General features: G+C 38.2%; 2 protein-coding genes across 3 annotated transcripts; one reads left to right on the forward strand and one right to left on the reverse strand.

The window, feature by feature from the left end:
* The first annotated feature begins 12944 nt into the window (after positions 1-12944).
* LOC129723094 (glycerol kinase) lies at positions 12945-15956 on the forward strand. The gene is made up of 3 exons (XM_055677061.1): positions 12945-13719; positions 13773-14654; positions 15510-15956. The coding sequence occupies exons 1-3, from the start codon at positions 13228-13230 to the stop codon at positions 15687-15689; spliced, it is 1554 nt and encodes a 517-aa protein (XP_055533036.1). The 5' UTR covers positions 12945-13227; the 3' UTR covers positions 15690-15956.
* A 200-nt stretch (positions 15957-16156) lies between these two features.
* Positions 16157-21190, reverse strand: LOC129723095 (BTB/POZ domain-containing protein 10). 2 transcript variants are annotated; one of them, XM_055677063.1, is made up of 4 exons: positions 20625-21190; positions 19813-20348; positions 16477-16854; positions 16157-16421 (listed from the first exon to the last, which is right to left on the reverse strand). In XM_055677063.1, exons 1-4 carry the CDS (start codon positions 20813-20815, stop codon positions 16261-16263), a joined length of 1266 nt encoding a protein of 421 aa, XP_055533038.1. In that variant the 5' UTR covers positions 20816-21190; the 3' UTR covers positions 16157-16260. The 2 variants fall into 2 exon arrangements, with proteins under 2 accessions (XP_055533038.1, XP_055533037.1); XM_055677062.1 differs by having other exon boundaries at positions 16157-16424.
* Positions 21191-22202: the final 1012 nt, after the last annotated feature.

Raw genomic sequence — 22202 nt, forward strand, 5'->3', positions numbered from 1 at the left:
TAATACAATACATAACGCAGATATAAGCAGCACGGTGCTCCCACGGACCGTTATTATAAAAAAATGCATTTTTTGGTGCACCAAAGAATCTGAGTACACCATTTGATTATAAACAATATATATAGCGATAAGTTGCTTTTCACCTACGCACACTAGTGAATGTGTAAACCAGGGTAAAGTTGCTTTTGTTTTCTCCAAGCTGTAAATCATCGCAGCTCATTGCTTCGACTTTTTATTACTTTTTACCATTTTCGATCGATTATGTTTAGCAGCTTCTTCCGATTCACGAATGAAAAATTTATTCAGAAACGAGTTTAGAACTTATAATAAGTGTTCAATTGATCATTTGTCCAGCTGCTAAAAACATAGCATTGCAAACAAAACAGCGAATTATGAATATTTTTCTCAATGAGTGGCACTAACACATTCGTACGTACATAGGTCTATAGACCTTCGGAGCAGTAGCGTAGCTAGGGGGGTGCGGTCCGCACCAGTCCCGCCACTCAAAGGGGCCCCAAAATCTTGCGAACACCGAACCGGTCTAACTGCCCATCTGAACTTAACCTCATGTATTTGTACTCGCCACTCTGCTCTCGTGATCCACACGGACAAAGTATGCGTGATACCGGTGTTCATTGTTACCATGATTCGTGATTCGACTGACGCCGAAGTTGAATGTTTTACGACCGCGGAAAACATCCGATGCAACGTGGAAACACGCAACGAAGGAGCGATTTTTTGCAATCCTGAAAACCAGACTTAGTAAAGCACGCACCGCACTAGAAGTGGAACAAAAATTGAGCTCTTGCTTGCTAAGTATCACGCACTTGAGCTGGGTGCTTCGGTCGATGATTCGGCACGCGAAGAATGAAGAATACCACCAGCACCACAGAGCGGATATCTCTTCGTTGGTGCTTTTCTAAAGTTACATAGAGCGCATGGTGTAGCCCCAAAACATTTTGCTTACTTTTTTGCTTCGTGGCATCTCCGTCTTCTTGTACTTTAATTCTCTTTGCTATGTATATTACACATTACAGCTTGTGCAGAGGGTGAGCGCTGACGACGTATGCGGGTGAGTGGGTGACAATTTTTTTTTTTCAATCAACGTTTATTTGACACGGCACAATATAAGTTAATGTTTTACGGAGCCAATTATATCTTGAATTTTACTTCATAAAGTATCTTAAAAACTAAAGACAAATTTTTTATCCTCGCTGTCGACTACGCGTTGAAATTAAATCTAAGATTAAAACTAAAATTAAACGCGTTTTAAAACTGGTGATTTGTTGTTGGGGCGTCATGATGTTCTTCAAACAGCCAAAAACAATGAGCAGCTTATTTGTTATGTTCTGCTCTGCAGGGCTGCTGAATATCACTTCGTTGCATTCGTGTTCATTCATTATTGCCGAAGCACAACAACACGTGGCAACAGTGTATTCACTCAGCAATGGAAACAACGCCTATAGTGAACTGAACTGTTATGAGTGGCTTGTGGGCGATGAATAGTTATTAAAACGTAATATGATTACCTTCGTGTTTGATTCGTATTGGCTACGATTTACTCAAGTCATCCGAAGCGATATTGAGAGATCGGATGGGAATACATCGTTCCAGAAGCCTTTGTGACTCAGATCAATGCCGATGAATATTCACCGTGAATAGTATTACCAATCGCAATGATGCTTCGGGGCGAATCCAAACGAAAAATAAAAATTGCCGAGGAAGAAGCTTATACTGCCGTGGGCTAGGATTTTGACGTAAGCGCCAAAAGCACAAAATCGCTACAGATCTAAATCGTTTACAAATTAACAGAAGCGCTTTATTACGCAAACTTATCTGATAGAATCTGAGTAAATATGATGAAAAACATACCCCATTGCTTTAACACGTTTGTTTATGTAAACGCATTGAGTTTTAATGCCAACGTCACTTCTCTTGCAAAACAGCAAAACCATTTTAAAGTTTTGCACTAAAAGTGACGTTGGTACGCCTGAATAGTCTTGTTTGCCATGCGTACTGGTCGGTAGTCAGCAGCAAGGATATAAATAAAATTATGCACTCCACAAGCATGATACACTATTGTATTCGTACCTCAACGTCACTTCTATGTAAAGTGGCGCTAACGTCACTTCTTATTTCTCAGTTCTTATTATTATGATATTTCTCAGTTATTTTTTAGTATATTTATTTTCTTATTATGATATTTCTCAGTTATTTATCAAAATTTTTGGAAACGGCAACAAGCATCATGAAGTTGATTTTCTATATTATAGTAATATGTAAAAAAGTTAAATTTGAAAATTTGGCGCTTACGTAAAAATGCAAGCCCACGGCATATATTTAAATATATACATATATATATATATATATATATATATATATATATATATATATATATATATATATATATATATATATATATATATATATATATATATATATATATATATATATATATATATATATATATATATATATATATATATATATATATATATATATATACATATATATATATATATATATATATATATATATATATATATATATATTATATATATATATATATATATATATAATATATATAAATATATATATATATATATATTATATATATATATATATATATATATATATATATATATATATATATATATATATATATATATATATATATATATATATATATATATATATATATATATATATGGCGTGCGACGCCACCATGCCTAGGACCCGCCAACCTAGGAATGGTAAGTCACCGGTATACTGGTGGACCGACGCGATAGCGGACCTCCGTAGCGCGTGCCTCCGTGCAAGACGGATGTTGCAACGTGCACGTACCGATGCACAGAGGGTAGAGCGCCGTGTAGTATTCGGATCTGCAAGATCGGCGCTTAAAAGTGCGATAAAGGCGAGCAAAAGGGCCTGCTTCGATAGGCTATGCGCGAGTGCCAATACGAATCCGTGTGGGCAACGCTACAGAGTCGTAATGGCGAAGACCAAAGGCGTGTTGCGCCTGCAGAGCGATCACCAGCGATGCTGGAGCGCATCATCGAGGGACTCTTTCCACGACACGAGCCAAATCCTTGGCCTCCGGTTGCTGAGTCTCACGTCCGACGTTCCAGTATCTCTGACACAGACCAGGGATGGTCGGCCAACCTGCCGGGCATCCAATCCGTGAGAGACGGCAGCCGTGCAGAGGTTGTGGAGGAGGTAAGGGTTACGAATGAGGAACTCATCGTGATCGCCAACTCCCTAAAGGTGAGCAAAGGCACCGGGACCGGATGGAATCCCGAACTTGGCCATCAGTACGGCCATGAAAGTGGCCCCTGATCTATTTCGAGCAGTCATGCAGAAGTGCCTGGATGACTGCCTCTTTCCGGACAGGTGGAAGCGACAGAGATTGGTGCTGTTGCCGAAGGCTGGGAAACCGCCAGGGGACCCATCGGCATACAGACCTATCTGTCTGCTGGACACTACAGGCAAGGTGCTTGAGAGGATTATCCTCAACAGACTGGTGAAGTACACAGAGGGTGTAAACGGTCTGGCAAGTAACCAGTTCGGCTTCCGGAAAGGTAGATCCACGCTGGATGCTATTCTCTCTGTCACCAAGACGGCAGAGGTAGCACTCCAGCGTAAGAGTTGGGCATTCGCTATTGCGCAATCGTCACGCTTGACGTGAAGAATGCATTCAATAGCGCCAGTTGGGACTCCATAGCGCTCGCGCTTAGGGAGCATCCACGTACCGGTGTCGTTGTACAAGATTTTGGAAAATTATTTCCAGAATCGGGTACTAGTTTACAACACGGAGGAGGGTCAGAAGTGCGTCCCAATCACACGCAGGGGTACCGCAAGGTTCCATCCTGGGCCCGGTGTTGTGGAATGTCATGTATGACGGGGTGTTGAAACTAAAGTTCCCTGTAGGGGTTGTGATCGTCGGTTTCGCAGACGACATCACGCTAGAGGTCTACGGCGAGTCGATCGAAGAGGTCGAGTTGACGGCCGCGCACTGCATACGCAAGGTCGAAGACTGGATGCACTCTAGGAAACTGGAGTTAGCGCACCATAAAACGGAGGTTACGGTTGTGAACAACCGCAAATTAGAGCAACAGGCGGTGGTCAGAGTCGGTGACTGCACCATTACCTCAAGGCGTTCCTTGAAGCTCTTGGGGGTTATGGTTGACGATAAGCTCACATTTAAGAGTCACGTCGATTATGCCTGTAAGAGGGCTTCAACGGCCGCTGCAGGACTATCTCGAATGATGTCCAATAGCTCAGCGGTATTTGGCAGCAAGCGTAAACTTCTTGCCAGCGTGGTTTCGTCCATACTTAGGTATGGTGGGCCAGCGTGGTCCAAAGCGTTAGGTACCAACAGTCATCGTCGAAAACTGGAAAGTACCTACAGGCTCATGTGCCTGAGGGTTGTGAGCGCGTACCGTACAGTGTCATACGACGCAATCTGCGTCCTGTCCGGCATGATTGCCTATCAGCATAGCCATTAAGGAGGACGTAGAATGCTTCGATCAACGTGACACAAGGGTATACGAGGCACCAGAAGGTCATTCTCGATGATCAGATGGCAGCAGGAATGGTCCAATTCCGCAAAGGGTAGATGGAGCGCATCGACTTATTCCGGACGTATCCGGATGGGTGGAGGCGCCATGGAGAAGTTAACTTCCACTTGACACAGATTCTGTCAGGTCATGGTTGCTTCAGGCAGTATCTACACAGATTCGGGCATGCGGGGTCCCCCATGTGTCCCGAGTGTGCGGATGCGGAAGAAACTGCTGAGCATGTCTTCTTCGTGTGCCCTCGTTTTGTGCATGCGCGGAGCGACATGATGGTAGTGAGCGGGCCAGACACCACTCCGGACAACCTAGTTCGGAGGATGTGTAAAGACCCAAACATTTGGAGGGCGGTTTGTACAGCCGCCTCTCAAATAGTTTCAGAATTGCAAAACAGGCGACAGGTTGACCACCGACACGCCAGTGTTAGCTAACGGCCAGTCTCCAGGTTAGTTAGCTAAGTTAGCAAAGAGATCTATAGAACCAAGAGGGTGCACAGAGCACAAAAGCCGCTCCCCGAAGCAATACCTAGCGGTGGTCCCGGGGAGTATTATGGGCTGGAGACTGGAGGGGTTTTAGTGGGTCCGGTCACTGATTCAAACCAACCCCACACTCCCTGAGGTTGGTCACCTCAGGGGTTTGGATGCAAATTTCCCCTCCACCTGAAACAAAAAAAAAAAAAAAAAAAAAAAAAAAAAAAATATATATATATATATATATATATATATATATATATATATATATATATATATATATATATATATATATATATATATATATATATATATTATATATATATATATATATATATATATACTAGCTGAATGTACCCGGCCTTGCTCGTGTAAAAATTTCTGCTTTATTTATAATTTTCTATATTTCCATATATTTTTTCCAACCCATCGGATGCGGATTTTTTGCGTGCTTCTAACTATATAGAATGTAGGGCTATCCGGAACGTGTTGAAACATGTTTGAACGTGACCATTTATGTCCTGCACAAAATCCATAAAACGTTCAAAACAAAACAATCGTTTTTCGCTTTCTGCATTTCTTCACACCACTTGCAGCAACAGTTGATCTCGCATGGACGGTGCTTAATCGGCTGTTTCGCAAGCACTGACAGCCTTTTGACGTATAATCGAGCCAGAGAGCCAGAGAAAAACGGCTTCAAGCGAAATGTATGAGGATGACGTTCGTGACAGGGATGTGTTGGTAACCAGCAAGTGTGTTGTTTGGGTGTTAACTTTTCTGCAAGAAGTGCAATTGCACTCGCCAGGTTAGTGTTTTAGCCAAAATTAAAATTCAAACCACAACAATAATTTGAATGAAATTTGAGTTGGTTTTTTGAGTTGGTTTCTTCTTCCCGACTGCTCTAATATGCATGCTGGAAACAGATTGATCAAATTAAAACTTTGCATTCAAGTTTTGTTGTGAATTTTACTGTGACACGTTTTCTAGCCACTGATTGTCGTTTAATTTTATTTTGAAACATTTCATAAAAATTATTGGGAAATTCGTTTTTGTATATATATATATATCTTCTTCTTCTATTTATATGAAAGAGAAGTTTTGTATGTATGTATGTATGTATGTTCCAACATAACTCTCAAAGGCCTGAACCGATTTCAACCAAACTTGGCATACGTGTTTTTTATACAAAGGAAGTGGTCATAGAAATATTGGATAGGGGGAGGGGTCACCCCCCAAAGGAGGAGGTGTCTTAATTGGTCAGAAAATCAAGTTTTTTCATGCATTATAGGAACTTTCTGAATGAATACGATAGTTTTAGGCCTTTGGTCATGTCTGGAGACCGGACCATGATGCCGAAAAGAGAAAGGGACAGCTGGGCCTTAATTTATAAGAAGGGAGGGGGTCTTAATTTATAAGAAAGTCAGGTCTTTTAGTGCCCTATGGGAACTTTTTGAAAAGGTACGAAAAGGTACAAACCTCCAAACATTGGTATTTCCGGAACCAGGATGACCTTTTGAAACCAGAAATAAAAGTCCAACGACAATTTTTAAATTCAATATGGCGACTTCCGGTTTCAGAATTTTGTAAAAAAACGAATATACGCTCTGTAATATACATATTTTCGGTATCAAGATGACGCCCAGAATCCAAATACACTAAGGTCGCATTTTACGCGGTTTTTTTACGTGGGTTTTTACGCGGATTCCGGAATTTATGCGGTATTTTTTTTTTTTGCTTGGATTTCGGTTTATCTTCACTCGGATTGCAAAATTAACGCAGGTTTTTTTTACGCGGATTTCGGAATTAACGCGTTTTTTTTACGCGGATTCCGGAATTTACGCGTTTTTTTTTCTACGCAGATTTCGGAATTTACGCGGTTTTTTTACGCGGATTCCGGAATCTACACGGTTTTTTCTACGCGGCACGTATCCCCCGCGTAAAAAGCGACTTTAGTGTATTCATGTCCGGCGCCAATTTTTAAATCGTACATTGCGGATTACATTTTCTGGAATTGTTACTAGAATACAGAAGAAGGCTTGGACGTAATATTGAAACATTGTTTTGAAATCAATTCCGCGAGTTCTGCTTTCTGTCATGCTGTGTAAAACTGAGTAAAATGGTTAAATAATTTCAATATCATACCAAACTCCCCGTATCTCCAAATTATTAATTAATTCATGAATACTGATTTTCAACTATAAGGATGATATTAATATTGTTTACACAAAAAAATAAAACGAGAAGACATAGCAAGCAATAATTTTAACTATCAGAGGTGTGCTTAGGCTATTGATTATGTAATTTCAGTGTAATTTGAGCTAATTGTAAGTTAATCGATACCGTCGAAGATGCTGATGAGGCAATCCATTTTCCAACGGAACATATTCGACCCAGCTGGAATGCCTCCGCTTCGATTGTTAAGCAACGAAAAAGGTGGTATATAAGCAAGTTTATAACTAAACTAGAAATATAATTTGAAATGATGGGTTGGAAAAAATATATGGAAATATAGAAACTTATAAATAAAGCAGAAATTTTTACACGAGCAAGGCCGGGTATATTCAGCTAGTATATATATATATATATATATATATATATATATATATATATATATATATATATATATATATATATATATATATATATATATATATATATATATATATATATATATAGTTATATATATATATATATATATATATATATATATATATATATATATATATATATATATATATATATATATATATATATATATATATATATATATATATATATATATATATATATATATTTATAAATATATATATATATATATATATATATATATATATATATATATATATATATATATATATATATATATATATTTATATATATATATATATATATATATATATATATATATATATATATATATATATATACATATATGTATATATAGACATTTAAAACTTAAAAAAAACATCCGAGTTCACTCGGCAACTTGGGATTCAACTGATATTTCTGCATTAAAACGCCGGTTGCCGAAAGTCGTCAAATCGTTTTGCCGGTACTTCGCCAAATAAACAAAGCTTGACGAATCTCGTCTCTATTTTTGCCGAATTTATCGTTAAACACAGATGATGCCGAGGTCAGCAAAAACATTACTGGGATCTCAGCACGAATTTTAATTGTTGCTGTATTTCGGCAAAACAGCAGTCATTCTCATGAACGAGTTGCCGCCATTTTTCTTAGTGCAAATTTGTGCGTCTTAGTCGCCCGTAAACTGGAACCAGATAAAAGTATGGTTGAAATTTGTGCGAACTACAGGTGTTTACAATCTGTTAGCCGAAAAATGGTAGTACAGATTCGTGGGAAGCGGCTGGAAGTCGAAAAAGTGTGGTTTGAAATAGTATAAATGCAATATTATTATATTTGTTTTAATGGTAAGCGTTAGACGTAGTATTAGACTGAATGTTTTGCTCAATGCCCTACATGCGACCAAGATAAAAACAAACATTCGGAACTAGATATGAATAAATTTTATTACTTATTAAAACTCATCGAGCCTATAATTGATTTTTTGAAAGAAAACTATCTAATTCTAAGCGAAATTATTCTCTGCCAATTGAAATCCAATTCAATGAAAAAACGGCTCTTTACTGTGCCGAGCATTCAGCTTAGATAACCGAAAGCTCGTTAGACTGGTTTGCCGCCTCTCAGCTGGATTGATTTGCCGAGAGCACAGTCAAATGCGTGCCGTGATTCTCGGCATAAAATGACATCTGTCAAATATTGGTTTCCCGAGATTCTCGGCAAAAGAGATTCAGCCGAGATGATTGCCGAGCACTCGGCTGTCCGAATCTCGGCACAAACAATGCCAAGATTCGGCGAAATTTTCTAAGTGTGTATATATATATATATACACTAAAGTCGCTTTTTAAGCGGGGGATACGTGCTGCGTTAAAAAACCGCGTAAATTCCGGAATCCGCATAAAAAAAAACGCGTAAAAAAAACATCGTTAATTTTGCACGAGTGAAGGGAAACCGAAATCCGGGCAATAAAAAATACCGCGTAAATTCCGAAATCCGCGTTAATTCCGAAATCCGCGTAAATTCCGAAATCCGCGTAAATTCCGAAATCCGCGTAAAAAAAACGAGTAAATTCCGGAATCCCCGTAAAAAAACCGCGTAAATTCCGGATTCCGCGTAAAAAAAGCCTCGTAAAAAAAGCCTCGTAAAAAAACCCGCGTAAAAAGCGACCTTAGTGTATATCGTGTCTATACATTTGATTCGTTATGACGTCCAGAATCTCTGGTCAAATTTTCAAAATCATCGTACGGTACATTTTTGAGTAATGCCCTTTTGAAGGTTGTAAAGTACAAAAAAGTGGCCCTACTTTTGGCGTTTTTGGTTTTTCGATCATACCAGATTGCTTCCTTTAGCAAAGTTGTGGGAAAATTCAAAAGAAAAACAATTGCCGAATACTGCGATGTCCTATCTGTACGTTGGACACGACAAAATAGTTTTTTTGTGGAACACCTCTCCTTAAAATCAGTTTTTTGTCTTTAATTTTGTCTGCATCACTCAAAAATGTACCGTACGATGATTTTGAAATTTTGAGATTCTGGACGTTATAACAAATCGAATGGTGTACTCAGTTTCTTTGGTACATTTTTTTATAATAACGATCTGTGGGAGCCAACCCGGTGGCATCACTGACGTTTACGAACAAAACAAGTGGAGCCAGCATTAACTGGATCACTGGATCGATTTTACATGCAATTTGACAGCTGATTCATCGAAACAAGATAAAAAGCATTGTTCATACGTGCACACAGTGTCGGTGTTCAGCGGCAGTGTACTTACGTGTTGTTTTCGAATGATATATTTATTGCACATAACGTCGAGTGCTTTACTTGATAAAACAATAGCGTTGCATTGCTATAGAATGTACACAACATTTGTTCTTGCCGATTGCGAATGGCGGTGTTTCTTGCAGGTAGCTGGCAAACGATGCGATGACTTAAGGAATACCATCTCAATGTATATGTTAAAGAGAAAGCGTATCAATGCCAGTTTTAAACATTTACAAAGCTAAGCCAAGCTATTTTTAATATTTATATTGATTCAAGCGCATAACTCTGTACAACATATTTTATGCTTCGTTCGTCATGCTTACACTTCTGTGTTAACAAACCTTCAAAAACATAGATGAGACTAGCGCCACTGTCTTTCACGGCAGCTTCAGGTAACAAGGCCGATGCCACCGGGTTGGTGGGAGCACCGTGACAGTGGATCAAACTCAAACTAGAATGCGGTTTAGGAAAAGAAGGGTTCCCGAATTTCTTACGAATGCTTACTAAGGAGGGTGGGGGGGTCGAGAAACGTAAGAATGAAAATTTCAGAATACAAACAAAGACTTGGAAAATTAAAACAAAATAAAATTTATTTCTCGTTGGGATCTCAACAGTTGAATTTTGGGAAAACAGCAGCGATGCCAGATTGGAAGACATTTACCCTGCGGTGAAGACATCTTTGTTTGTGAATACAAATGGAAGACATTCAAAAATATCTGAAGACTTTAGAAGCATTTTGCAGAGGTGGTAACCTTTTGTTTTTGCTCGACAGTTTTCGATTTGCCGGTAACTTTTTCACTCTTTGGTCGGTCCTAACGAGCCATCTCGGGGTGGAAGACATGTGAAGACATTTTTTATTGGTACGTCAAGACATTTGGAAAAAATGTCTGGCATCCCTGGAAAACAGTGAATTCATCTTATAGCGAATTCCTTCACCCCACTGCGTAAGGCAAATCTGCCGAGGAAAAAACAATCTGATTTACGACGCAAGTAAGAAAGAGTTGCCAGATAATTGTTTCCGACGTTTATGAACTATAATCTCGTGTGGTGCATGGTTGGATTGAAACTGACGTTTCACGGCAATGGAGTATACATAGGTACGGAAGAAAAGGTGTAGATGCGGTAGTGAAATGCAAAATTCTGTCACAGTACTCGTGAGATGTGTGTAAGATGCTGTCAGTGACGTAAAACTTCAAAAACAGTGAAAACAGGAAAGCACATTTTTAATTTTATCAAAGTGTTTCGCGTATTTTATGAACATATTACTTATATAATACAGTTAAAAAGCCTTTCTGTGTCGTGCAAGAATGCGGTATTTCGGCATACCACATTAAAAAGAGTGAACGGTCAGTGATTTTGCATATTTTCCCCAAAGAAAAGTCAAGAAGGAAGAATTGGGAAAAATTTTGCAGAAACAATGAAAACGGTGCGGAAAACGTTGTTTGCTCTCTTCATGTTGAGGCATCGGACTTCGAAAATATCTACAGCTTGGATGTGCGACGTGTACTAAAGAAAACAGGTATGTTTATATGATATGAATCAATTGCTTGGTAAAAATACCAAATCATCGCCATTTCCAGCTAAACCTACAATACGAATACCTCAGATCACACCGTTATCGGATCAATCCGTCCGTGCAAAACTGAAGGCCCGCAAAGAGTTGGTGGCTGAGCTGGTAGAAGCATACGATGAAGAGAAAAATAATTCTGCCTCAGAGGAGTTGTTGAACAGCACATAGCACAATTTCGACGTTCTTTTCGAGGCTATCGGTATCGCTGAAAACCAGAATACATAATCAGGAATTGAAAATCATCTAGAAAAAACAGTGACATTAGTTCGTCAGGACCGCAAAGAGTCCACTACGAATGAAATCGGTGTAGTTGAGAATCAAGGATTTGATGAGGTTTTGTATTTTCCCGAGATTTTTTTGTGACACAAACTCGCAGACATCCTACATTGAACATGTAGTCGAAGATCTCACCATCGCCTTAGAGGCATACGGCATGCCGGCTACTTTTAACAAATCGGACAGACAGCGGTAGCATGTGTAGAAACTAGTCGTCCTGTTGGTTTTTTTTCGCGGGTCGCGCGAAGAAAAAACCCAAATCCATCCTTATACCCCTTCAACCGCCGCGATGGAATGAATTCTTAATATTGATGATTGACAACACTATAACAGAAGCGCAAATCTTTCAAGTTTGTCCTAGTTGTAAAACGTTATTTATTGTAGAGTTATAATTAAACTAATTTAACATGTAGTGAAAATACTCGAAGCATTCCGTGCAAATAAAACTGTTATTTCTAATATTTTCTTTTTTTAAAAAATCTTCGAATTTACTTAAATCATGGTCGAATGGAAGCAATATTAATGCAGAATAACCCATCATTTCGGTGTGACTACTAATTCATTCAGTTTCGCCTTCCCTAGACTAGATTCACATGTTCATATGAATAACTTGTAATATGTTGTAATATTCTTCTTCCTCACCTTTGTATACCACATTGGTTTCACGGTACTCTTCGGGCAGCACACCAGGTCAATACTGGGTAAAAATCGAGCGAATAAAGAAGGGTTTTGACAGCAGTTGGGTGGGCTCCAGGTCAAAACGAGGTGGACTGGTGGAATAAAGAAATTCGCTATCAGATGAATAATTTTATACTCTATTTCGTTTACCTAATTTTTAATTTTATTAACCTTAACATGATATTAACATGAATTGGATTGGTTAACTTGTTGTGTTTTTATTCTCTACGAATACGCTATATATTAAGATAAATATATCTTTAAAAATAAATTTTTCTTCAGAAATAAAATCTTACATAAGATTTATGAAGGGAGAGTTGTAACGCAAAATCTTACTAAAGCAGGTATTAGACAAAGTGAATATTTGCTATTTTTGGTACGATTTTTATTTGCACAAAATAAAACCCGTATCAAAAATAGCAAATATTTGCTTCGTGTAATACTTGCTTAAGCCTCATTATGTGGGAAGAGTGGATCGAAAATTTCGAAATAGTTTTACGTAATTTGTGAATGACGCTTTGGGCGGAAGAAATGACGTATACTTTATTGTTTCTTATCAATATTATCAATTTGTCGTGTCAAGCTTGGTGTGCTAAAACTTTTCTCTCTTAAGATTTCTGTGTTATAAAATTGTTGAAGCGAAATAAATCCTAATGTAATACATCAAGTCAAACCAGATAAGATAAAAAATAAACATAAGCCAACGACTGCACAACGGCAGTGTACTAGAGGACGGCCAATATCAAAGTTCGTTGTTCTATAGATGAGATAATACTGATTTCACGAAACCATTCTTACAAAAAAAAAAAAAAAATTTAATAATGTCACGCAGTAAAAAATTTGGAGATTTAGTCGGATCCATCGACGAAGGTACCAGTTCGGCAAGGTTTATTTTGTTCCGCGCAGAGACTACTGAAATCGTATGTTTTCACCAGAAAGAGTTACGTCAGATATATCCTCAAGAAGGATGGGTTGAACAAGACCCTAAAGAAATTCTAGCCGTCGTTTTGGAATGCATCGAAAAAACCCTCGAGAAACTCCAGCAGCTTGGCGGAAGTTTGGAAGATATAGTAGGAGTTGGTGTAACCAACCAACGTGAAACAACAATAGTCTGGGACAAAACCACTGGTGAACCATTGTATAACGCTGTTGTTTGGCTTGATATGCGAACATCTTCAACAGTCGATCAACTGCTAGAAACTGTACCGAATAAAACGCGGAATAAGAATTATTTGAAACCACTTTGTGGACTGCCGTTATCACCTTATTTTTCAGCTGTAAAGCTTCGCTGGTTGATTGATAATGTACCAAAGGTCAGTTTCACTGAAAGTAATACTTTGCATATATTATAGTTTGCGATCCTCAGGTTAAAATAGCTATTAGAAACAAAACCTGCCTTTTTGGAACGGTGGATACGTGGCTAATATGGAACTTGACCGGCGGTCCGCATGATGGTGTTCATGTTACTGATGTAAGCAACGCATCACGAACTATGCTGATGAACATCGAAACTCTTCGCTACGACAAAACGCTGGGCAAATTTTTCGATATACCCTTCGATATTTTACCCGAAATCCGATCAAGCTCTGAGATTTACGGTCTAATACGTTTGAAGGGCTTGGAGAATGTACCGCTTTGTGGTTGTCTCGGAGACCAACAAGCTGCCCTAGTAGGCCAAGAATGCTTAAGCCGTGGTAAAGCAAAGGCAACATACGGGACAGGCTGTTTCCTATTATACAACACTGGAAATGCTTTAATCGAATCAACACACGGACTCATCACGACTGTAGCTTACCAAATGGGACCTGACGATGTGCCGACATACGCTCTTGAGGGATCTGTAGCAGTCGCCGGTGCCGCTCTTGGTTGGCTGCGGGACAACATGGATCTTTTGAGTAGCGCAAAGGAATCCGAAGAGTTAGCATTATCTGTAGAGAATAACGGCGATGTGTATTTTGTACCAGCTTTTAGTGGACTTTATGCGCCGTATTGGAATCAAGAAGCCCGAGGAGTGATTTGTGGTATTGCTGAAGATACGCAGCGCGGTCATATAGTTCGCGCTAGTCTCGAGGCGGTCTGCTTTCAGGTGCGAGATATCCTGGACGCTATGAACAAGGATTGTGGGTTTCCTCTCGTTAAGCTCAAGGTAGACGGCGGAATGACTGTGAATTCTCTTTTGATGCAGTGGCAAGCTGACCTGATTGGATTGGAAGTGCAGAAACCAGTCGTGGTTGAAACAACAGCGTTGGTAAGTTGTCATTCTGTCCCTCCCGATGCCATCTTTTCAAATTCGAGTTTTTGTTTCTGAACATTAAAAACGGGCAAATATCATTGATCTGGCTAGCTTCGCACAGATGTTTCCATAGCCTAAAGATGTCATTTGGTGTTGTTAGTTTCTTCTTAGAATCACGACTAATTTGTGAAGGGGTTTATGTAAAAAAAGTATTGATGAATAATCTAGTGTAAAAAATATACACTGTAAAAACAATTTTGAAAAAAAAATGTCTCTTGAAACCTTTTATTCTCTTCTAAAAAATAATAAATATTTTTTCAATTTTTGTCAACTATCATTGTTTAGCTTACAATCTGTAGTTTCTGCAGAATAGAAAAAAAAAAACAGATTTTAAGATATTGAATTTAAAATTATATTTTTGTGTTTTTTCTTCAAAATTTTTGTCTTACGGTGTACAAATTTCTTCTGGAAGGACAAAATTACTGTCTACAACTTTACCGGAGATATTAAGCCAATCAAACAAACCGTTTTGGCTTTTTTTTCTTTTGGGAAATTTTAATTTTTTTTGTTTCTTTTTTCTCCATGGTCAAACAACCTTTAATTTTAAACTAATCTTTTGTATTTTTTATAGGTAAAATGAAATTAAAAAAAAAATAATTTCTCAGATGATTATTTTAAATTTTATTTCATATTTTTTGTTGAAAAAACATTTTTTGTCGAAAAATAACAGAGCTATAGCTACAAACGTGCGAAATCAGGTCACATATTGTAACGATCCCATTTTTAAACAAAATTGCACGTCAGAATCGAACAGCATAAACATGATTTTGTTTCGTAATAATCATAATCACCGAATATTTTCCTTCGCAGGGTGCTGCTATGGCCGCGGGACGGGCTGTTGGTTGCTGGGATATCGAGAACGTTAGCGTTGAGAGTAATTGTACTTCGTTCAAACCGCAGATTTCGGAGGACGAGCGAGATATGCGATACAACAAATGGAAGATGGCCGTTGAACGTTCGTTTGGTTGGGAAGGAAATGCTTTAGGTTGAATCGTTCAAAGCGCATTATGGAAAAGTTTTCGTTTTACTTAGAAAAAGAGTTTTACTTTTTTTCTCAAATAACACATTTTATTGACTTTCCATATTTGTAAATAAGAAGAAAAACGAATGGAGGATAAATAAGGAGGATTTTAGTTGTTATCGCAGTTCTGTGTACGGTAGTATTATGGGGAAAAGAAATATATGGTTAAATCGCGTAAAACGTCTTAATTGTCTGTTCAAAATAAAGATAATAAAATGATTACATTATTTCAACAATTGTTGAAATAAGTCCTTTTTCTTTGAACAAAAAACACGTTTGGTGGTACACGGGAATTTCAGATCTGCGAATCATATGACTAAAAAATAAAGCTACGTTTATCAAACATTTAGAATTTCAAAGTTGTTAGTTAGAATAAAAGGTGCCGTTTAGTTTGAAACCAACCGACTTTTCTCACCAATTGGAAAATGCGACTATGTCTGGGATTAAAATGTAGATTTTTTCTAACGCAGCTTAGCAAATGTGCAGATAGCGCGGATGCTGTTGTTATAGAGTTTTCAAATAATATGACAACTTTATTATTTACTGAGGTTCATCAGAACCAGCGATTTCTTCCGGGTTGATTATTCCACCGACAGCACCTTCTTCGCCATCTAGAGCTATAGCTGCCGCAACAATCGGACGAATAGCATCTACATCAGGTTCATTGGAAATATCGAAATGACGTTGTGGGAGTTGATTTCCTGCTGAAATAGGCTTTCAGTAAATGCTAAACCAGTTATGCTGGTGAAAACTTACCAGAATCCAACTCAAGCGCCGGATCAGCCGTTGCTTCTGCCAGGTTCGTCACAGATTTCGATTTCACACATTGGAAATCCACATGACGGCTCTTAGCCTCCTCTTTCTCCCACGACATGTGAATGAACGGTCGCTGCAAGTAGTTATAGATCACTTCCACTCGACCGCTCGGTCGTTTCTTGATTTTTTCCTTGTAAGTTGGATAGCCCTCGATACCGAGACGGATTTTTTTCAGACCTCGGTCCTTCAGCACCTGCTTAGCCACGTCACGGTTCTCAATATACTTAAAGAAACGATACATTGCCGTGCTGGACACGGTCTGGCAGTACTCTTCACCCATTTGAGGAGGATATTCTTCGTCCCAATCAACGACGTCATCTGCAATCGCAACAGAAGGGTAGCGGTGTATTAAAAATATTTCAGTTGAAACTAGTAACTGAATTTACACCTTCAATAAATATTATCGACATAACTGTTTCTTTTATCTAAAGTGTAACTATTCAAATCAATCCACTGTATGGTTTATATTTAAAATACCAAATCCTACTAGTAATTGTTAACGCATCGTTCCTTTTTTTCTTGTTTGTACAGCATTTTCTTTTTTTTAACCGTTCAAAATCACACACGTTTAATATTTCGTAAAATGATAAAAAAGACATTGCATTTATGAGTCGTACCGGTCGTACCGTACACAGATGTTTGTTTGTTTGTTTGTTTGTGTGTGTTTTTTTTTTTTTGACGTATAACTACGTTTATCAGGAAGATCGGCTACATAGAGATGTAAAATGAAAATCTAAAACAGGAAAAAGTGGAAAGTTTGTGCAATTTCAAATGCTAATAAATCGGTTAGTTTTTGATAGATTTCCGTCATTCTTGCAGCAATAGAATATTAGTTCTAGACAGCGACTACAACAATCCTTACTTAAAAGCTGCAGCTGCGACAGCGGAGAGCATCAGTAGCAGCGTGATATCAGTAGCGATGTTAGGGCCAGCTGGTACAGTGGCACTTCCTCTAGTAAAAGCTATCTTTGTGCAGTAGCGAGCAGCATCAATAGTAGGTACCAAGATGAGTAGAACACGGTGTAACGGTTTGACCAAAAAGTAGGCGCGGGTGAGGAAGCGTTTTGACGTAGAATTACGTTTTACTTTAGCATACCACACAGGGATGCAAACTGAAAAACTGGGACGAAATTTGTCCCTTTTCAAATGCTTATAGGTCGGTTGGTTTTCAACCGATTTACTTCATTCTTGCAGCAATCGATTGGAAAATTATACACGCATCTGCCCAAATGTAGAAAAATGTTGTTTGAATCTAAGAACTATTGCACTATTGAAAATTGTCAAGCCTTGTTGAAATAAAAATAACGTCCTCTGATTGGTCGCTTGTTTGCTGTGTGTGTATGATGTGGTATGATGTGTGTATGATATGGTGTGATGTGTGTATGATATGGTATGATGTGTGTATGGTATGATGATATGGTATGATGTGTGTGTGTATGATATAATAAAATGTGTGTGTGTCTGTATGATATGGTATGATGTGTATGTGTTTGTTTGATATGGTATGATGTGTGTGTGTCTATGATATGGTATGACTTGTGTGTTTGTGCTGTGTATGGTTTTTAACTCGGCACGTTCTGCTAACTGCTGAATCCGGTTCACGAAATGCACGACCCTTCATTAGTAGACATTATAACTCATTACCCAAGTAAAAATATTGGTTTTCTCAAAGTTTTATAGCGCTCAATACAGCCAAAAAAGCGCTATAAAACTTTGATAAAACCAGTTGTGTTACTAGGGTAATGAAACATTCAATGCATTTGTTAATAGTGTACGTAGTTCTACGTTTATACGGTCGTGTCATGGATACAACCTCCTACTTTTTTTCACTTCGGAGGGTTGGAGACGAAGCATCACTATGCAACAGCGAATAACTTTTTCGTGTTTGTTGATATATCCTCACTAACTAGGCAATTGAACACCGCAAATTCAGGTGTTTTAAATTGAAAATTGTTTCTAAAATTAATGATAATTAATGATATTAGTAGCAAGGTATGTACTGCCGCTATTCGCATAACAGTCCTATGTAAAAGTCCTATGTTTTCTTGATTTTTGCGGAAATGGGTTCATTTAGGCATGCTCTACAAGAGTAGCCATTAAAATCGAGGTTGTGGAAATCAAACCTCACTTTTTTAAGGGCTATTCTTGAAAAGCATGCCAAAATGGACTTATGTTCGCAAAATTTACACAGGACTCGCAACTTTTACATAGGACTGTTATGCGAATAGCGGCAGTGTAGCATTGCCATATTTATAATTTAAATGCATCCAAATGATATATTATGAGATGCGATAATTTTTATGCCCTAGTTGTTTATAAACAAACCTACTCGCTGGCATTTTTTCTCCAATACGGCCGATTCTGCTTTTGACATATCGTTACACCATGTCTTTATACATCATGGTAGGTACTTTAGCCAGCTCTTCCTCTAATGAAAAGTTGCCGTATTTTGACAACACACGAACGTTTTTGAATGCTGGCTTTCAAAGTATATGGGCCGCCAAATTTTCAGTGTAAAAACAGCTTTGATCTGTGTTATCAGAGCAATGCCTTAATCTCCTCCCTGTCGGGGTAGCACACAGACACGATCAACATTTTATACGATATGAAATTGAACAACAGTCCTTATAAGAATAACAAATAAATTATTGAAGATTTAATGTTTTCTCGTTTTGCGCTGGAATTAAAAGTAAAATATTATTTCAATCTGCATGCACTCTGACTGTTAAAACTTATTTGCGTTGTATAGTATTTGTTCCGTTCCTGTTCAGTGATGTATGTGCAAACTGAAATTCGATAGCACTTAAACTCCTCTTTCGCACAAAATTTTAAGCATATTCAATACAAGTAATGCAACAAACAACCTTATGTAGTTCTACGTCAACCTGCGGTCGTGGCTTTGCATACAACCCTTGTGATTTTTTTTTTTTTTGAATCACGACTAATTTGAGAAAAAGGTTTATCAGAAAAGGATATTCATGATTACATTGCCGAAGGTTACACACTTATCAAGCAAACCGTTCTGGCTCTAAAAATATTTACACAATATTTTCACAAGTCAGTCGTGATTCAAAATAAATCACCAATAGCACCAAATGTCATTTTTAACCCATAAAGAACATCTATGCAAAGTTTCAGTCGAATAAAAAATGACAATTAAGAAAATATATTCAAATTGGGACATTTTTTTATGGAATTACTTAGCCACAATAAAGCAATTTACGTTCTTTCCTGTGGAAAACAGTTATACAAAAAATAGATCGTAAGCAAACTTACCATCAGAGAGCACGACAACGTGACACTCTCGATCGCCACGCTCGGCCGAAGCCACCATCAATGGCAGGATTAGTGATTCAAGGAACACTTCGAACTGCTCGCGAGCTCCTTCGTTGCTAAGCTCGTGTAGCAGTCCACGCAAGTTTTGGCATCTTATAGTATCCGCCGTGAACGGAATTAGCAAATAATCGCATGCCTCACGCAGCTCCTGTACGGACACTGTAGGCGGACAACGAATAATACCATTCCGATAGTATTCGAGAACAGCCCGAAAAACAGTATGCGAAATGCCGTCAGCAACCTCGTATTCACCGCGGTCATTTGGATGTGTAAATTCCATTCCTGAGCTAAACATACGACCAAGCATTGTGTTCGGATGTGCAGTAAATAATGATGGATTGATTGAAAACGTTGTGTTGTCCACAACTAATGTGATACGATCCTCGGAGTCCAGTACCTTTTTGAGCGACGATGATGGTTTTGGTACGGATACCGTGGTTTGCTGTTGAACGTGTTGCTGCATCAAACGATTGTTTCTGTAAGTAAATTTTAAATTCTGTAGTTTTATCACCGAAAGTTGAAAGCATGGGTATCTCGAAAAACAATACCCAAAAACTAAGTCGAAGTATTTAAAAACAGCATGTTTTGATTTACTTCGACTAAGTCTGATTACTATTACTAGGCTTTAAGCTACACAAAATGCAGCAATTACCAAATTCTTATTTTTTCAATGATTAGGCCTGTGTTATATTCACACTGTTCAACTCCTTTGATGCTAACCTTATTTTATGTGCAAACATTAAACTACTTACCTCGCACGGTTTTTCATCATTCGGCGACGCCGTTCGTCCGTTTCGGTGTATTCCTCAGTGTTACTGCTGCTGTGAGAACTGTCGTAATCGTTTTTGTTGCCAGCTCCCACACTGCCTACTACGTTACCAGGTGATGCACCAGATGAGGATGAGGAGGATGTTGAATTCTGCTTCCGTTGGTGCAATTCCATTACCAAACGTTTGAACCAGTTGCCGATTTTAGCAAAGTATCGCAAACAAGATGATTCGAATGTATCCACTGCGATTCTGAGCTTTGGCGAACACCGTTGACGCGTTTCGACTATACTTTTTTTTATACCCTTCACTAGAGAACAATGACAAATCTGACTACGAGTACATTTTACACTCTCTCGGAACTAGTTCACGATTTGGTGTGTCATTTAGGCAGCTATCAAATATTAAATTTTAGACAACTTTTATTAATTTACGCCGCAAACTATTGCCAAATTCGCGAGAAAATTTTGAAAAAAAAATCGTAGCAAATACCTATATCTCTGTTTTACTCTGCTTGAGAATGTCCGTCTTTTGTCTTCAAATTAAAAATAGTCTAACGTCATTTTTTGGGCATTATGTTCTCCATTCAAATTCCAATCGTCCGGATGTCAAATTGGTATAATTTAATGATGCAACTGTTATACAATTATCGGCATCTCTACCTTTACACTGAAAATGAAACTCACGTTCATATCAGATGCTATTCCCGAGAAAAAGTACGATGTATTTTGCGGTGAGAACAGTGAATTGACCAATTTTTTGACGTAGAATTACGTCTTACGGCAACATAGACAGGGGACCAGTTTCATTACAGGGATCCAATTTCAAAAACCAAAAACATCGAGAGCGTCACAAAAATTGTCCATTTTCAACCGTTTTAAGCTCAGTCAGTTTTCAACCGATTTTCGTCATTTTCGCAGTAATCGATTGGAAAATCAACCAAGCACCCGTCGAAATGCAGAAAGTTGTAATCTAATTGTTCGAACGATTGTACTATTGAAAATTGTCAGGCCTTGTCGTAACGCAAATGTCGACCTCTGATTGGTCGCACAATGCTTCTTTCCCTAACAAGGTCGACAGAATATACCTAGTTGACTAAGAATGCGCACTTTGTGTTTTATTTATAATTCATTCCATGATTGTGCCGATACCACACGGACGTTGGTTGCTGATCGTGAAGAAGAAAGAAAAGCCGGGTTTCAATTTCTGGCTGATCGCGCTGGGGGCGTTGATACTTAAGCACCTGACTATCTGGCGGCTGTTATGGAGTTTTCGGTAGCTGCAGAATTATTGGAAAAGGCAGGCAATTCTACTGAAAAAAAACGGGAGAACTAGAATCATCGGCGAATGGTTATCCGAAATGATGATAAATGAACAAACTTCCAGTTTGTATAATAGCACTTGTTGGTGCTCCACAAATATGTGATTGAAGTAGTTAAGATTTTTCATCATGTGTAATAGACGGAAAACCGCAAATTTCAACATTCGCAAGACAAGAAAAATTCAACATTGCCTCAAGAATGTGTTGGTGGCCGGTTGTAATATATACTTGTTCTAGTGCTG

The sequence above is a fragment of the Wyeomyia smithii genome, chromosome 2 (genome assembly GCF_029784165.1).
Source record: "Wyeomyia smithii strain HCP4-BCI-WySm-NY-G18 chromosome 2, ASM2978416v1, whole genome shotgun sequence".
NCBI classification, from domain to species: Eukaryota; Metazoa; Arthropoda; class Insecta; order Diptera; family Culicidae; genus Wyeomyia; species Wyeomyia smithii.

What these genes read in the sequence shown, in the direction of transcription:
- LOC129723094 (XM_055677061.1), top strand. Translation starts at nt 13,228, where the DNA reads ATGTCACGCAGTAAAAAATTTGGAGATTTAGTCGGATCCATCGACGAA. An exon ending in TGATTGATAATGTACCAAAG is followed by an intron (nt 13,720 to 13,772) that starts GTCAGTTTCACT and finishes TGCGATCCTCAG; the next exon opens with GTTAAAATAGCTATTAGAAA. An exon ending in TGGTTGAAACAACAGCGTTG is followed by an intron (nt 14,655 to 15,509) that starts GTAAGTTGTCAT and finishes TTTCCTTCGCAG; the next exon opens with GGTGCTGCTATGGCCGCGGG.
- LOC129723095 (XM_055677062.1), bottom strand. Translation starts at nt 20,815, where the DNA reads ATGGAATTGCACCAACGGAAGCAGAATTCAACATCCTCCTCATCCTCA. An exon ending in ATGATGAAAAACCGTGCGAG is followed by an intron (nt 20,349 to 20,624) that starts GTAAGTAGTTTA and finishes ATTTACTTACAG; the next exon opens with AAACAATCGTTTGATGCAGC. An exon ending in GGCGCTTGAGTTGGATTCTG is followed by an intron (nt 16,425 to 16,476) that starts GTAAGTTTTCAC and finishes AGCCTATTTCAG; the next exon opens with CAGGAAATCAACTCCCACAA.